This window comes from Pantherophis guttatus, chromosome 13, assembly GCF_059756535.1.
Source record: "Pantherophis guttatus breed Tessera chromosome 13, ASM5975653v1, whole genome shotgun sequence".
NCBI lineage: Eukaryota > Metazoa > Chordata > Lepidosauria > Squamata > Colubridae > Pantherophis > Pantherophis guttatus.
This window is the reverse complement of record NC_142075.1, coordinates 15670373-15688776: the sequence shown is the minus strand read 5'-3', so window position 1 is coordinate 15688776 and position 18404 is coordinate 15670373. Positions and strand designations below refer to the sequence as shown.

The following is an 18404-nucleotide window of genomic DNA, read 5'->3' as shown; positions in this document are numbered from 1 at the left end:
ATATGAGACTGGGAAGACAGCAGTTCTAGACTTAAAACAACAGATGGACTTGCTCTCTTGCTGAACACACCACATCAGAGCGCATGGAAAATGGAATTCAAAAGCTTTTCCAAACCGCAGCCTGGGTGAAAAAAATAAAGTAAAATAAAATAAAAAAACCAAATCTGATCAGAGCGCTCTAAAGTACAGCTTATCCCCAAACATTTGCCAAAATTTTAACAGTAACTGAATAAGACAACACCTCTACCTTATTAGGAGGCCAATAAGTGGGGTGGGGCGGAATAAAGATTTTAAGTCCATAGAGTTTAACCGAAGAATTTTTTTTAATTAAGAAGGATCAAAGTCAGGCATTGTGTGTCGCGAAAACACAAAACTCGGCTCACACGTCGTCAGGGCTAACACTGAGACATCGGAAAAGAGAGGAAGATAGAGGGAAGGCTTCAAACCCTGACTTCAGCAGAAAGTCAGTGGGAAAAAATTGGGGCTCACAGGGTGCAGAAACACTTCTAGGAAAGGATTTCTTTGAGTTCTGGGCAAGATGCTGAATTTTTGGAGATTGCTTCATTTCATCATCATCATCATCATTTGAAAGAGTCGGTCTGGGACAGGTGTCAGCAACTTGTGGCTCCAGAGCTGCATGCAGCTCTTTGGGCCCTCTGCTGTTGCTCCGTTGGGTGATCCCACCACTGGCTAGCCCCGCCCCTTGCCCTCCCCTCCCAGTCACTCCTCGCCTGGCCTGAGAAGGTAAGGGCAACGGCGGGGGATGGAGAAGCAGGCGGGGCAGAGAGAGAGCGAGAGAGAGAGGGAGAGAGAGAGGGGAGAGAGGGATGGAGAGAAAGATGTCAAAACCGCCTTCTGCCACCAGTAGCCTCTCACCGACCAGTACGCTCCCATAGAGAGGGGCTCCTCAGGGTGCCGTCGGCCAAACAATGTCGACTGGCGGCCCCAGGGGGAGAGCCTTCTCTGTGGGGGCACCCGCCATCTGGAACGAGCTCCCCCCCAGAGATACCGAGGATCCCGGACCTGCGCGCTTTCCGCCGTGCCATCAAAACATTTCTTTTTTCAGCAGGCCAGCCTGGCCTAACCTCTCTTTTAAATTTTTTTAATAACTTTTAAACTTTTTAAATTTTAAATTTGTCTTATGAATTTGGGGTGTTTTAAATTTAGTTTACGGGCCAATTATTTAATTGCATTTTAATGGTTTTTTTTAACATTTGTATTATATGTATTTTATTTGGCTGTTCACCGCCCTGAGTCCTTCGGGAGTAGGGCGGTATACAAACTCAATAAATAAATAAATAAACAATAATAATAAATAAATAAATAAATAAATAAATAAACAAACAAACAGGTTTTGTGGTTAAAAAACACCGGTTCTCTGCCCTAATGATAAGCTGGGTAGGCATGACTGGGGTGGGGGGGAGGGTCATGCCTACTTTTCCTCTTTTTAAATGGAATTTTAAATTTGGTTTTAATTTATTGGGGTTTTAAAATGTCTCAGCCAAATTTATTTAACTAGTTTTATTTCTATTTTAAATTTTGTATCTATATGTTTTATTTATGGCTGTTCACCGCCCTGAGTCCTTCGGGAGTAGGGCGGTATACAAGTTTAATAAAATGAAAAAAAAATGAAAAAAATGTGACTGGTGGAAATGAATGACATTGAGTTGGCCACGCCCACCCAGGTTTTGTGGCTCCCCGTGTTTTCTTTTCTGTGGGAAACAGGTCCAAATGGCTCTTTTGAGTGTTTAAGGTTGCAGACCTCTGGTCTAGGAACAAGCTATGTATTAGGATAGGCGGGGCCGAAATGAAACCTTTGCAACTTCTATGCCTGAGAATAGAAGGAAGAGGCGAGCTTACAGGGATGATGCTACGAATGGAAAAAGGATCGTTTTAGGAATGCTTATTTTTAAAACACATACTCCACTTTTCACTTTCAGGATGAAACTATCCAGATTAGTCAGTCTGTTTAAAATCAAACTCAATCAGCATCGGTGAATCGTTGGAAATGTTTAAAAATAGCTTCCTCCCACCCCCCTTATTATTTTTTTGTTCCCCTTTCAGGCTGTTTGAGAACTTTTATAATATTTGTCTTGGTGTCATTTTTGAAATGTTGTGGTTTGTTGGAGCAGATTTGCTAGGACACCTTTTTTCTGTGGCATAGAAATCTAGATGCTGGCTAGGTTAAGGTAAAAAGGTAAAGGTTCCCCTCACACATATGTGCTATTCGTTCCCGACTCTAGGGGGCGGTGCTCATCTCTGTTTCAAAGCCGAAAAGCCAGCGCTGTCCGAAGACGTCTCCGTGGTCATGTGGCCGGCATGACTCAACACCAAAGGCGCACGGAACGCTGTTCCCTTCCCACCAAAGGTGGTCCCTATTTTTCTACTTGCATTTTTACCTGCTTTCGAACTGCTAGGTTGGCAGAAGCTGGGACAAGTCACGGGAGCTCATCCCGTTACGCGGCACTAGGGATTCGAACCGCTGAACTGCCGACCTTTCGATCGACAAGCTCAGCGTCTTAGCCACTGAGCCACCGCGTTCCCTTGCTAGGTTAAGGAGATGCAGTCAAAACCCTTTATCTAGGATTTCTCCGGATTCTTCTGAATCGAAGTGTGGGATGCCAGGACAATTTTTTGTAAAAATTGCCCTGGCAACCATTTGACCAGGCAACCATTTGATCAGGTTGGTATACTATAATGTCTCCTGCCTTGAGCAGGAGGTTGGACAAGAAGTCCTTTGAGGTCTCTTCCAGCCCTCGGTTCATGCCCTCCCTTCTCTGATCACCTCAAAATCAGGGGAAATGCAGGAATCCTGCATCTCAGACGTAAGACATTCACTGAAATTTTGTTTTGATGGAGATTTTGGAAGAAAATTCTCTTTCGTTAAGTTGAATGAGAACTGGCAGAAAAATGAAGATTTCTGCTCTACACTGCTAAAAATAGAATAGTGGGGATATCAGTAAAATGAGACAATTGAGTCTCTTGTGGCAGCCAGCTTCATTTAATGCTATTTTAGGAAAGCACTCCATGCAGTTTTCCATCAGCATCTTTATTTCCATTTAAAACCAATGGTTCTTGACCCGTGTTTCCGAAATACGGGTGATATTGAGCACTCCCTCCACCAATTTCCTCTGTACAACAACCTTGCGAGGTAGACTGAGACAAAAGACAGAAGGCAATGTCATCCAGTGAACTTCTCATCACCAAGGACAGACCTACATGCAGACTATCCTGTATTGCGTTCTTTTCTCAAATATTACACTGTAAGGCCCTTAAGGAGAGAAATGCCTTTTAAAAAAATGTTGGTACAAAGAAGAGATTTTCAAAGTTTTTCAGGCTGCAGAAGAAGAAGGAGGAGGAGGAGGAGGAAGAAGAAGGAAGGAGGAGGAGGAGGAAAAAGAAGGAGGAGGAGGAAGAAGAGGAGGAGGAAGAAGAAGAAGGAGGAGGAGGAGGAGGAGAAGAAGAAAAGAAGAAGAAGAAGAAGAAGAAGAAGAAGAAGAAGAAGAAGAAGAAGAAGAAGAAGAAGAAGAAGAAGAAGAAGAAGAAGAAGAAGGAGGAGGAGGAGGAGGAGGAGGAGGAGGAGGAGGAGGAGGAGGAGGAGGAGACAAAGAAGAAGAAGAAGAAGAAGAAGAAGAAGAAGAAGAAGAAGAAGAAGAAGAAGAAGAAGGAGACAAAGAAAAAGAAGAAGAAAAAGGAGGAGGAGGAAGAGGAGGAGGAGGAGAAGGAGAAAAAGAAAAAGAAAAAGAAAAAGAAAAAAAAATAATTTCCTGACCTTCTAGTAATTAAACTTCTAGTAATTAAAAAATAGGCTGACTTCAAGTGAACATTTTCCCCTTGTCATGGGACATCTCCAAGCTCTTGTTGAACCCAATGAAGTCCATGAAACAGACTGAAAAACTCAGCAGAAAGTACCAAATACATTACAGGTAGTCCTTGACGTTCAACTGTTTGTTTAGTGTCCTTTCAAAGTTACAACAGCACTGAAAAAGTGACTTATTGCACCTAAGACCATCACAGATCCCCATGGTCACATGATCAAAATTCAACCGGGTTGCTTAACGACCATGTCATTCACTTAACAGCTGCAATTAGTGAGGTTTGAACCTATAACAATATCCTAATGAAGGAAGTACCAACTCAAACCATCAAGCAATAAGCAACAGCATAATCAAGGAGGTGCCAAGGAGAAAACACCCTTACCAACACTGATAAGGCAAGCTATTGTACATCAACAGGATGCAAACTCCACTCCCTTCTAGCATTGATGATATTACCTAGTTGGGTAATGAAACGTCTGCAAATAATTAAATTCAGAGCACACCAGGGACTCCAAAGTTCAACCCTGAAGTACATTTATTCTTTCCTATTGAGACTGGACTTTCATATACTCTCCTCTGCTCAGTGGTGAAATCCACATTTTTTTACTACCGGTTCTGTGGGCATGGCTAGGTGGGCATAGTGTGGCTTGGTGGGCGTGGCAGGGGAAGGATATTGCAAAATCTCCATTCCCACCCCACTCCAGGGGAAGGATACTACAAAATCCCCATTCCCTCCCCACTCCAGGGGAAGGATATTGCAAAATCTCCATTCCTTCCCCACTCCTGGGGCCAGCCAGAGGTGGTATTTGCCGGCTCATAATTTCCGCTACCGGTTCTCCAGAACCTGCTGGATTTCACCCCTGCCTCTTACAAGCACAAGCATTCCAAACTCCACCCACAAGAATTAATTTCCTTGTAAATAAAGTTCAAAAAACAAATTGTCTTTCATCAAACTGAATGAGAATTGGTAGGGGAAAAACACAGAAACGTTTATCTGCCTAACACTAAAAAAAAAAAAAAAAAAAGGAGAAGGGAATTATCTAGAATGTTGTATTTCTTTCCAAACAGAAATTGAAACTGAGCATTTTCTAAGCCTGTAAATTTCCCTATTTTTCCTAATTCAGGGGAAAAAATGGTAACTTTCACTTCCATCTGAAGTAACCAAGGCAAGAATAAATAAATATTCTGTTTCTCCAAATCATGATGTTGCAGAATAAAAATATAACCCAGCTGCAAAACTGCAATCATAGATATTTTCACGGATGGAGGAAAACCCTGAACAATCCCATACTAATCTGTGGAGAACATGAATAAATAGAGTACGAACAACGGGGAACTAGCTGAAACAAGAAGAAATGCCTCCTGAATTCCTGGATTACAGTGTACTAGTGAAATGTGCCATTTCTACACATCCATGCAACATTTCAACACACACATTTATGCCCGATTCTGCCATAATTCATGACTTGAGTCTTTCAAGAAAAGATTGGACTGCCATTGTCAGAAATGGTGAAGGGTTTCCTCCTTGGCCGGGGGGTTGGACTAGATGACCTACAAGGTCCCTTCCAACTCTGTTCATCTGTAATCTGTAATCATAGATAGATACCATCACTACAATTAGATTTAAACCACCCAATAAAAAAGCAAGCTGCAATTGCAAAGGAACTTCCTAAAGAGAAGGCTGCGTTCACACATCATGCTAAACCACGTCTTATTTTACCATAGTTGATTGACTGAACCACAGGAGGTAGGATTCATGCAACACGCTAATCCAAACTAAACAAAGAGCATTACAGTTTAGCACAAACGAGCATGGACTACATACATCCATCTCTTGATTTATCCCCTTTTCATTTCAAATTAATCCCAAGACCTCAGACTATTTAAATTCCATCTGCAATGGGAATTACTTCTGAGCGAGTATCTAGGAATGTGCTATTTTGCGTATCCAAATCCCTTGGTTTTAATAGGCATTAGCTCACTTAGAGGGATGCGGTGGCTCAGTGTCTAAGACGCTGAGCTTGTCGATCGAAAGGTTGGCAGTTTGGCGGTTCGAATCCCTAGTGCCGCGTAACGGGGTGAGCTCCCGTTCTTTGTCCCAGCTTCTGCCAACCTAGCCGAACTGTTTGTTAACTTTCTAAGCAGTTTGGAGAAACGGTTGTTGGAAGAAATTTTATTTTGGTTTTTTTGCACTTTACAGGGCTAATCCTGTAAGGAAGGCAGGAAGGAAACATTCTGGTGGTGTTTCTAGCCTAATCTTTATTGCCCTGCTTACAGAAACTGCCTCTCCGGTTAGCCCTTATTACATTGTAACAGCTAAGGCGAAGCGCCCATCAACCTGAGTGACGTTGAATTGGCCATGCCCACACGGTCACATGACCACCGAGCCATGCCTACCCAGCTGGTCATTAGGGTAGAGAACCGGTCGTTAAATTATTTGAATCCCACCACTGCTACAATGGTTGTGGCTCATTTCACGGCACAATTTTATGTCTAATTCAGAAGTAAATGTGACTTCAGATAAACCTAGGGACTACTGTACTGTCTGAGATTCTTGCAGACAAGGGGGCATGGCTGGGTTGCAAACACTTTCTAGCCAAAAATGACATCAATAAGCACTGTCTTATTTAGTATTTTTTTAATGTCTTAAGTCTAATAAAAGTTTATTTCAAATTACTAGAAGCCAATTCATGTTATCCTTTATCGTCTACTTGCATATTTTGTTTGTTGGCCACTTATAAGTGAAGCAGGTCTAATAAAATTTATTAGAACAAATTGTAAAAAAAATGTGAAAGAACTTGGTCATCTCATGAGTGGATCTACTGGATGTCCTTTTATTAAAGATGCCAAGAAAGGAACTCTTCCTTTGCAAATGAGAATTCTTTTGCTCTTGATTGCAAAGGGGTCTTTTTTTCAGGAAAAACATGTTAGCGAACAGCAAAGCATCTTCCACTACAACAGATATCAAAGGTGTTTGTGGGCTTTGCGAAAGCATGACAAATTCTGATATCCACCCTTTAAAGACAACAAGATGCATTTCTTGAACAGAGGAAGTCACTCCATATGCTCCAGATTATCACATGAAAGGATGGGAGCATTCTCTGGTCGAGAAAGGCTCAGGCAGGTATGGTTCATTATTATTCATGACATATTGCCTGCGCTACCTCTGAGGACATCAAGGTAACACAAATCCTTTCCCATCTTAGCACTCTTAACGCCTTGACGTTTTGCTAAGGTAAGCTGCATCCCTGAACAGAACATTACTATTACAAATTTCCCTTTATTAACATCATACCGCCTTTAAAGCGCTCCATGGCTTAGGGCCTGGGTACTTACGGGACCGCCTTCTGCCACCGATAGCCTCCCACCAACCAGTACGTGCCCACAGAGAGGGTCTCCTCAGGGTGCCATCGGCCAAGTTATGTTGGCTGGCGACACCCAGGGGGAGGGCCTTCTCTGTGGCAGCCCCCGCCCTGTGGAATCAACTGCCCCCGGAAATGCATAAGATCTCCGACCTCCGGGTGTTTCGCTGCGCACTGAAGACCCTGTTGTTCCACCAGGCCGGGCTATCAACATAATAATTTTAAATTGGGGTATTTTAAATTTCTGGGGTTTTAAATTGAGCCAAATCTATTTAATCATTTTAAATTTTTAATCGTTGTTTTGTCCTGTGTTTTTAAATAGGCTGTACACCGCCCTGAGTCCTTTGGGAGGAGGGCGGTATAGAAATAAAATTATTATTATTATTATTATTATTATTATTATTATTATTATTATTATTATTATTATTATTATTATTATTATTAAAACTTTTTTATTTCATCAAGCTGGGCCGGCGTAATCCCCCCTTAGATGTTTTTGAATATTTTTAACTATAAATTGATTTTAGTTGGGGTGTTTTAAATTTATTGGGCCAAAATTTGTTTAATTCTTTTAAAAATTTTAAATTTTGTATGTGATGTTTTTATTCTTGGCTGTTCACTGCCCTGAGTCGAGCAGGAGAAGGGCGGTATAAAAATTTAATAAAATAAAAAAATAATAAAATAAATATGAACTACCCTTATACGGGTAGTTCTCGGCTTACAACAGTGCACTTAATTGACTGTTCCAAGTTACAACGGCACTGAAAAAATGACCATTTTTTCCACACTTTCAACCACTGTAGCATCCCGTGTCACATGATCAGCATTCCGATGCTTGGCAACTGATTCAGATTTATGACGGTGGCAGTGTCTTGGGGGGGGTCACTTTTGTAACCTTCTGACAAGCAAAGTCAAATGGGGAAGCCAGATTCACTCGACAACTGTGTTACTAACTTAACAACGGCAGTGATTCACTTAATAACAGTGGCAAAAAAAGGTCGTAAAATGGGGCAAAACTCACTTAACAAATGTCTCAGTAACAGAAATGTTTGGCTCAATTGTGGTCGTTAAGTCGAGGATTACCTGTACTATGGTCACTGGGTCTTGACCCAGGGGTGAAATGCTCCTGGTTCGGACCGGATCGCCTGATCCGGTAGTGATGGAGGCGGGTGGTTAGGCGAACTGGTAGCAAAAATCCCTCCCCCCCCCATGCCCAGCTGATCCGCGCGATCATCAGAGGCTTTTTTTTTCTTTTAAATGTCTCTGACGATCCAAGATGAGTTGCCTGATGGGCAGAGGCTTTTTTAAAAAGCCTCTGATGATCAGGCAATTCAGCTGGGATCATCAGAGCCTTTTGAAAGCATTTTTTTTACAGCCTCTTCGCCAAAGAGGTTGTAGAAAAATGGTTTTAAAAGTAAAATAAATAAATAAATAAATTGGCCACGCCCACCCAGTCACATTACCCCCACCAAGCCACGCCCACGGAACCGGTAGTAACAAATTTTAGATTTCACCGATGTCTTGACCTCTAGACTATGCACCCTAGGATTGTAGGCTTGGCACACAATTTTGTCTATTCCAAAGCAAACTTCATAGAGCAGGGCTTACTTCCCAAAATCTCCACATCTAGAAATCTGTATTTTAAGACATAGAAACTCCAACATGTTAACAATGAGAAGCTCCGAAGTGAAAACAAAGCGGCTTGTTTCCAAATAAATCTATCTTAAGGTCCTGGTGGATTCATTTTTGGAACATTTGGATCAGATACAGTACAGCTCATTTGGGAATATTCTGGAAACAAACATAACCATTCAACTTCTCAAACTCCAACTTTGGCAAAGTCGAATGCAGGTAAAGGCAAGCGAAGGAGAGGGGAAAGCAAAAGGACATGTCATTTTAAAAGAGCCTTGGTGGCGCAGCAGACTAAAGTGCTATTAAGTAGCACCAGCTGCCTGCAATTACTACGAGTTCAAATCTCACCAGGCTCAAGGTTGACTCAGCCTTCCATCCTTCCGAGGTAGGTAAAATGAGGAGCCGGATTGTGGGGGCAATAAGCTGACTTTGTATAAAACAGAACACCGCTGGGGGGGGGGGGGGCAAAAGCCCTACTAAGCAGGTATATACAAAAGTATGAAGGCTATTGATTAATGCATTGTAAGCCGCCCTGAGTCTCCGGTGAAGGGCAGCATATAAATCAAATAAATCAAATAAATAAATAAATAAATAAAAAGTCAAGAGAATTCAAACCTACAGAAGCTCATAGTAAATTAAACCTCCTTCCCGAATCATCCACTTTTGCGGGAAGAAGACACATTTACACAACAGAGGGTATTCTTTTAAGCGTCGAGAGATTCACAAAAGGCTGAGAAACAACATTTTAATAGATGAAATAAATACTCCAGTACATGCAAGATTAAAAAAAAAAAAAAACACTGAAAAAAATAATTAAAAATCAAAACCACTCATTTTTTATAGTGTAATTTACCCCAATCCCTATTTGAACATACTCACAGTAGCTCCCCCATTGGAAAATGACACCCAGCTTTCCCTGCCAAATGCACTTCTAACCCATCACTCCATTCAAAAGTAGCCATACAAAACAAAACAAAAATCCGTAGCTACACCCATTCTTAAAAGTTTTCTTTCTTCCAGAGTGTATGAAAACTGAGGTAACTTTTTTTTATTCTCTCTCTCTCTTTCTCTCTTCCCTTTTTCTTCTTCCTGCTCAACTAAACACCTAGGAGATTTTGGTAGAACCACCCCTCCTCCCACAAAACCCCATCTCCTAATATTTTAAAAATCGCATCCAGCACGATTAAAGCTTGGACCCCCGTCAGTAAACCATTCCTAGGATTACTGTAACCCCTGATTGACCACAGGCTTCAACAAAAGAAGGAAGCAATGAAGCAGAATCAGCTTGGATGCAAAGCCTTAGGAATCATTCCAAAGTGACTAGCCTGGGCAAGGTCCTAGGAGCCTGCTGGCAGCCAGCAATAGAAGAACAGGGAATTTAAATCATTTTGCACAAGGCCTACCGAAGAGGGGGAGCCTTGTCCTCCAAGAACTGACCTTGATTTTGGGCCAAGCAAGAAGGAAGCGCAGACTGCAGGTTTCCTTTGCTCCCTTTTGCCTGAATGGAATTCTACCTACCTGCCTGTTTTACACCACTGCAAGCTGCTTACAGTTCCATGCTTAAATATAAGGCTGCTCGGATGATTTAAAGATTTGGGGGCGAGGGGTGGGGGAATATGTGCGTCCTGTTCCCGTCCCCAGGTAAAAACACCCATGCCGATTGTGACATGTAAGCTAAAAAAGCATGGTTTCACAGCCTCCTCACACTGTTATTTTAGCAATCAAGAAGAAGAATGAAAGGACTGCGCTACGCAAACTCTTTGGTATACGAAAAGAAAATCTGGGGCAGGAAAGGGATGTCATATCTTTATGTTAAGAGGCGGCCATGCAATCTAAAAATGAATCGATTAATTCACAGAATTTGCATTTGCTGGCGGTAAAGTCCGGGGTGACGAGCGTTCCCTTAGGGCCTGAGATAACAGGTTGCAGCCATCGGAGACCGCGCACGCCGAGTTCCTCAACCTTTCCCTGTATTCAGTCATCTTGGTGCTACTGTCGTTGTGTTGGGCTATATCCCTGAGGCATTGAGTAAGGAGCACGCAAGCCGAGACGACACTCATCGCGCCGCCCAAAATGGCCGTCTGCACAGCTTTCCCCTCTGGGTTGATGGTGGCCGCTCTGCCCAAAAACTGAGGCTCTGTGGCAAAGCCCACCAACGCACACACAGACTGCACCAAAGGTCCACTAAACAAGACGCACCGGTTGCGTGTCAGCTCGCTGGGGGACGTCTTGACCTCCCGGACGCAGGCCAGGAGAGCCGAAGCGCTGGTGCTCATACATTTGACGCTAAGCTTGAACTGCTCCTTGGCAAACCTATCCTTGGACTTCTCGCTGGCCAGGACGCAGGCGTCGGTCAGGAACTTCAAGTTCTTGGACATGTTCTGAGAGACCTCCAAAAGGAGCTGAGGGCTTAGGTCAAACAGAGGGGTGGTCTTCAAGATCCCACAGCCGTGTTCCACCTCGTGCTTACATCTGGTCACCTTGTAGCGATCCACCAAGCCAGGTAAAGCCGGCTGAGCCCCTGGCGTCTCCACCGCCGCCAGGTAAGCAGCGTGGGCCGAGCACTCTGTCAAAGAGACTACCAAGTCCCCCATCTCCCCCAGGATGTCCCCCACCTCGGTGAAACGGCCCATGTTGAGTTGGCTCTGGACGTCGTGGGTCAGAATGGAGAGGCCTTTGGTCCTGGCGATGATGGTGTCCCTGCACTTTTCAAAGGATTCTCCAAAGACGGACAAGCTTTCCGTATGGACAGGCCGGCTCTCGCTGGTTAGGAGGAGCAGATCCGCTACCAGCTGCATCTTGATTTTGCAGAGGTCACAGGTGGCCACAAGCTTCTTCCTTGGCAAAGAGCTGCCGCCGGGGGTGGATGTCTCAGTAGTGGACTTGCCAGAGCCGCCGCTAGCCATGGTGCCGGAGGGGCACACGCATGCCTCTGGGGACCCCACTGCTGCCACCACTCCGCTTCCAGCTGCCTCCCGAGGAGTCCCCGCTGAGCCCGGCAGGATCGCTCTGCCCTTTCCGCACCATCATTCCATTAATCTGCACAAATAAACCAGAGTCTCGGAGCACCGGGAGGGGAAAAAAGAAAAGGGGCTGGCAGGACCCACCACCAAGTGGTGGGGAATCAAGCAGGGCAGAAGCCACCAGGGGGGTCCCTTCCACCTTCCCGAGGCGGCTGCCAACTCCAGACACCGGTCACAACATCCAGCCTGGGGATGAAAAACGCTGCGGTGGCCGCCACTGGCTCATGGGACCCTCAAAGCCTGGGGTCTTTAAGGGCATCTTCGCGGCTCCGGCTGACTTTTCTTCCCCAGGGAGAATCCAGCAGCAGCCGCCGCCGCGACCCAGACCTGCCAATACAAAGAGCAACGTTAAAACTTCCCGGCTGGCTGGCTGGCTGGCTTCATTCAACCGGATCTCCCCCAGCGACCCCCCCCCATAGACTTCACGCCTTTTTTTTTTCCCCCAAGGGAAGCTGAGTTGGTGGCTCCGCGGGCAGTCAAAAGCGCAAACCCGGCGCGCCGCCCGTTCGCTCTGCCGCCCCCGGGGCGCGGAAGGCGGGAGGGCACCGGTCTTCCTCTCCCCGCTATCAGGAAGAGCAGGCGAGGGTGTGGCCCGGCTCAGCTTGAGCGGCGGCGGCGGCGGGCGGAGAGCGAGGGAAGGGAAGGGAAGGGAGGGCCGGCTGGGCTCGCCAAGAAGCGTTTTTACGCGCTCACCTCCGGAGCAAAGGAGGACACGGGCGTCCGGGGGAAGACGCGGCGCAGCAAGCGAGGGAGGCAGCGGCTCTGGCTCGGCGGCCACCTTCCTTCCTTCCTTCCTTCCTTCGCCGAGCCGGAATCCTCCGGGCCGTTTTTCTCCTTTTTTTGCCCCGATCACGCCACCCACTTGGCTCCCTCGTTTCCGGGAAGACGCATCTCCAAGGCGTTGGCGCATCCGTTTGGCGGGCGGAGAACTTCGGGGGGCTCCGGTCAGGTGGAGGGTTGCCCGGGGAGACCCTGGAGACGGGATCCACGCCGGCTTCGCTCCCTTCCTCCGGCCATGGCTTAGCTTGCCTTCTCTCCCCCCACCCCACCCCCCCTTTGGGAGGACGCCCCGACTTCCAAGAAGGGTGGAGAGACTCCCGAGGCCGGAAAGCAAGGCTTCCTATCAGCGGGGTTGGGGAGGGAGGGGAGGGAAAGGGGGGTCTCCGGACTTCCCAACTTTCTTTTAAAAAGTGGGGGAGGGATGCCTGCTAAGCGGAGCCCGCCTCTGCGGTGGCTCCCACCGCCCGGCGGGGATGGCTTGGCTGCTGCAGGGCTGGGAAGGGCGGGCGGCCGTGCGCCCTAGCCGACGCGCCTGCTTGCTTGCTTCCTTGCCTGCCTGCCTGCCTCCCTCCTTCCTTCCCCGCCGCCCTTTTCCCTCCCGTTGCCTCCGCTGCAACCTCGCCTTAAGCCTATAGCAATCTTTTGTGCGGCTTGTCGCCGCCCTTCCTTTTAAATGCCCACGCCCGCTGCTTACGGAAAACTCCTCCCCGGTGGAAGAAAGGAGAGGAAAAGGCGGGGCGGCGGTAGTAGCAGCAGCAGCGGCGCCGCCGGTTCGCCAAGCTTCGCGTTGGTTGCTTGCTTGCTTGCGCTCCCCGGGTTGGGTTCGGGTCTGCGCAAAAAAAGCTTCGGCTTTGGGTTTTTCTCTTTGGGCGGCTGCTACCGCCCTTGACACACATTCCTCTTCGGGCGCCTGTCCAGCCTGCTCTAAATTGTGCATTCATTCAGGGCGAAGTCCTTCCCTTTTTTTAAAAAAAAAGAAAGAAAGAAAAGTTATGACTGCATTAACCTGAACGGAAGGTTAATCCAACCCCCACCCTCTGCAGTTATCTTTAAAACGGGAGTTCTCTCTTAAGAGGACTTTAAAAGTAAGATAATGCACGTGGCTGGGAGTTTTCCCCCCCTCTCTCCCTCCCTCCCAGGAGAAGGAAGGGGGGCACTGTTATTAACGTCTGCTGCTTGCAATTACTGCAAGTTCAAATCTCACCAGGCTCAAGGTTGACTCAGCCTTCCATCCTTTCAAAGGTAGGTGAAATGAGGACCCAGTTTGTGGGGGCAATAAGGTGACTTGGTATAAATATACAAAAGTATGAAGGCTATTGCTTAACGCATTGTAAGCCGCCCTGAGTCTCCGGAGAAGGATGGCATATAAATTAAAGCAATAATAATAATAATAATAATAATAATAATAATAATAATAATAATAATAATAATAATAATAATAATATCATCATCATCATCATCATCGAGGCCATCCATTATTATTAGTAATAATACTCCCCATCTCTATCAACTGTGCAAACCTTGGCCATCTACTGAGAGGCTTGGCCACATTTGATGATGCCTGTCTCTTGATGCCCACGGAGTTTTCCCCGAAGCCAGCTGTTTTGTTTTGATTTTGTTTTCCTTTTTTTTTTGCCCCTTTCCCTTCTTCAAGCTAGAAAAATAAGGGGAGGGGGATCAAAAGGAGGAAGAAATAATAACAATGCAAACTAATGAGGTCAGCCCATTGGTCTTGCAAGCTGATTGGGTCGCGGTTTGGGTCCTGCTGGCCAATTAGAAAACAGCACCATTTAAATATAATTTTTTAAAAAAAGGGAGAGAGAAAGAGAGAGAGAGACCTGCGCTGTCTTTCATTATTGGACGCGTTCCCGATGTTTAAAAGAAAAGGGGGGAGGAAAAGTGTGCATAAGACCGTTAAAACAATAGGTCATAAAATGAGAAACCAAAACAAGCACCGTTTTAACACCTCGTGACCACATCAAGGTCCCTGAGAGGTCGAAGGCTGGTTTTCATCCTGCAGCTGGTTTCGGAAAAGCATTTCTGAGAACCGATTGGCCGGATTCAAGCAACACCTAAGATAAAATGTGTGTGGCTGTGTAGTTTGTTTTTGGTTCACAATGTATGGAGCAAATTCTGCCTGCAATATAAGGCTTTGCTTGTGGATTTTGCATGCAAAAACCCAGGAAGTTGTGTTAAGCCAGTAAACTGCTGGGAAACACAAGCCACCGTTGTGACAATCTTGCTCTCTCGTCCTTCCTCATAATCTAGATTGGCACAGTCTCGGCAAGCCACGGTGGGCATTGCTTTTGATTTAGCTTGTGCCAACCTGCTATTTATGTTTGCTGGGTGTTTGCTTCAAGCGCTAGCAAGTGGTGTAAATGTAACATTGTAGAGTTTGAAGGGGCCACTTAAGCCATTGAATTCAACCCTGTTCATCTTCATGAATCAAAATCAAAGCATCCCTAACAGATGATCGAACTTGTCTGGTTGGAAAGAAGTCCATCGCTTTTCGGGTTCCTACATTTGTACAAGCCAGGAATGATCTTTGTTTCTTAAATAAACTAATCTGTTTTTCCCCCGAACGCCATCACTCTACTAAACAAATAATCCCCTCAACACTGTCAAACTATTTACTAAGTCTGCACTACTATTAATCTCATTGTTCCTACCACCCATCTCCTTCCACTTATGACTGTATGATTAAGTTTGTTGCTTGTATCCTTACAATTTATATTGTTTCCTGATTGCTTATTTGTACCCTATGACTATCATTAAGTGTTGTACCGTATGATTCTTGATGAATGTATCTTTTCTTTTATGTACACTGAAAGCATATGCACCAAAGACAAATTCATTGTGTGTCCAATCACACTAAAAAATTCTATTCTATTCTATTCTATTCTATTCTATTCTATTCTATTCTATTCTATTCTATTCTATTCTATTCCATTCCATTCCATTCCATTCCATTCCATTCCATATGTTCTATTCTATTCTATTCTATTCTATTCTATTCTATTCTATTCTATTCTATTCTATTCTATTCTATTCTATTCCATTCCATTCCATTCCATTCCATATGTTCTGTTCTATTCTATTCTATTCTATTCTATTCTATTCTATTCTATTCTATTCTATTCCATTCCATTCCATTCCATTCCATTCCATTCCATTCCATATTTTCTATTCTATTCTGTTCTGTTCTGTTCTGTTTGTGAATTGGTACCCTGGGTACTTTATGTGGTACCCTGAGCCACATAGTTTGCAAACCAAGGTGGTTAGGTTCACCCACATACAAAATGAACCACATTATGGTTTATGGCTACCTATATCCACCCACCCCAGATTATAGAAAGCTCATGGTTTTTTTTTCTCTTAAAAATCTGATCAGAATTGTACACCAAACCAAAATGATTAGGTTTTGCCTACAAACCCTGAGAGATTCTCTGACTTTGAGGGCTTCAGAAACCTACCCACATGTTTGTAGATACAGGTAGGTCTCAGTGCTGATAACGAACCCCATGAAATTCACGTTATTTGAATTTGCACTATTCAGAGTGAGATTTCTAGGGAAAATAGGGGAGCTGGTTGTACAGCCTGACAAAAACGGGCCACAAAAAAGTTTAAACGTAGTTTTTATAAATGTAATAATATAATGGTAAAATGTTAAAAGGACATACCTACATCTTAAATTCATTTTTAATAAAGCTACAGAGCAGATTAGTTTCTAGAGTAGTTCTAGAAAGAAAAGAAATAAAGACAAAATCTAAATACCGGTCTTCTAGATAAGACAGATCTCATAAATACTTAACTAATACAAATGGAAGATACATTCATATACAAACTTTATCCTGTATTCTGCAGTACTTCTTCAAAATGAGCCTTTACTTTTCTTTCTTTTTTTTTTGAGCTTTCCCTGAATGATGGACCCTACCTTTTCTTCATTTTGCACACTTTTAAAAAAAAATTATCACCATATTTATCATCGTATTGTATCACATGCTGATTAGTGTCCAAAACCCCAATGCATTAGCCTCACGCTGGATTTTGGCTTGCATTAAAATTGCATCCTGATAGCAATGTTTGATTCAGACTAAATATCTCATGAATCAAACTCGCACTAGTTATGACCTACCTGTGTACATTCTCCAGGGCTAAAGGGATCTTCCTGCAGAAGAGAAGTCAAGATATCAATTCTGCAAATGAATGAAAGGTTGGTCAGAAACTTCCCATTTGCACATGTGAATACAGTGATCAAAAGAGCTTTAAGGTTAGTAAAAGTGACAACTGCTTTATGAGTTTGCCGAAGGTAATTGTTACATTTCTGAGGCTTCTGTGAAAATATTTCCATACATTTCAGGAAATATAGGCCGGGTGCTACTGCCACAGCTGGGCAAACTACGGTTTTGGGTTATACACAATGCAAGTCAGGAAGGGTGGGAGCCGACTTAATTTCTGCGCGAATGTTGTGAACTCCTTTGATGTGAACGAAAACAGGCCCGAAAGGGAGTCTCTAATTCCTGTTCCCCCTTTAAAAAACAAAACCAAACCACACAACCACACTTAACTCTGATAGCTAACCCAGGGCTAAACACCCTTTAAAAAGTATCCTAAGACCAGCAAAGTCATCTAAAAACATGGCCTGGTATTTATCATTAAAAGGTTATGAAAATAAATATATATTTTATATAGATATTTAAAATATTTAAAACAAATATTTTATTTCTCTATAAAAAAATATAAATTATGTATTTTGCCAACCAACAAATTGCAGCTCCATCAATCTTAACCAGGTTCTGTTATACAGGTAAGTCAGTCCTTGACTTATGACCACATAACTGAGCCCAAAACTTCCAACGCGAAGTGAGAAATTTGTTAAGTAAGTTTCGCCCCATTTTATGACCTTTCTTGCCACCGTTGTTAAGTGAATCACTGTGGTTGTTAAGTTAGGAACGCTGTTATTAAGTGGATCCGGCTTCCCCATAGACTTTGCTGGTCAGAAGGTCGCAAAAAGGGATCATGTGACCCTGGGACACTGCAAATATCATAAATACAGGCCAGCTGCCAAGTGTCCGAAGGTTGATCAAATGCCCATGGGGATGCTGCAGCAGTCGCCACTGTGAACAACGGCAATAAGTCACTTTTTTTCAGTGCTATTATAACTTTGAACAGTCATTAAACCAACTGTTGTAAATGCAGAAATACCTGTAGGTGATAGTGATTCTCTAGGACAGCGGTCTGCAACTTTAAACACTCAAAGAGCCATTTGGATCCGTTTCCCACAGAAAACACCGGGAGCCACAAAACCCTTCCCGTGCCTGACTATTTCTTGAGAGGCCACAAAACTAGCACATGTAGTTGAATTAAACATTCTGTTTTCTTCTGAAACTTTTCTTTCCTTGGACTTATCCATGGTTGGCCTAACGGGGGTTGAAAAGCTCAATAAATCGTGTGCCGGCGGGTGTCGCACATTGGCGGTTGTGATGCACATTTTGAGTGACAGGGAGCTGCAGCAGAGGGGTGAAAGAGCCACATGCAGCTCCAGAGCCGCAGGTTGCTGACCCCTGCTCTAGGGTTTTCCATCCAGAAAAGGATACAATATATTACATTATGTATTATATTAGGGGGCGTGCATAAGCACACCAGCATGCCTACAGTCCCTGTCCTACTGTTCCCAATTATATGTAATCATTCTATGTGCTATGGCTGCGTTTTGCCTATTTATATCCTTTTTGTTTGTGCCAATTTTTTTCCCCAAGTGTCCATGTCTAAGTTTATATTGTTACTTG

At 44.2% G+C, this 18404-nt stretch overlaps 1 protein-coding gene across 2 annotated transcripts; it reads right to left on the bottom strand.

The window, feature by feature from the left end:
* Positions 1–9543: 9543 nt before the first annotated feature.
* Positions 9544–13569, bottom strand: TLNRD1 (talin rod domain containing 1). Of its 2 annotated transcripts, none has more exons than XM_034421389.3 (2): positions 12529–13569; positions 9544–12162 (listed from the first exon to the last, which is right to left on the bottom strand). In XM_034421389.3, exon 2 carries the CDS (start codon positions 11716–11718, stop codon positions 10660–10662), a length of 1059 nt encoding a protein of 352 aa, XP_034277280.1. In that variant the 5' UTR covers positions 11719–12162; positions 12529–13569; the 3' UTR covers positions 9544–10659. The 2 variants fall into 2 exon arrangements, with proteins under 2 accessions (XP_034277280.1, XP_087734078.1); XM_087877952.1 differs by having other exon boundaries at positions 13310–13569.
* Positions 13570–18404: the final 4835 nt, after the last annotated feature.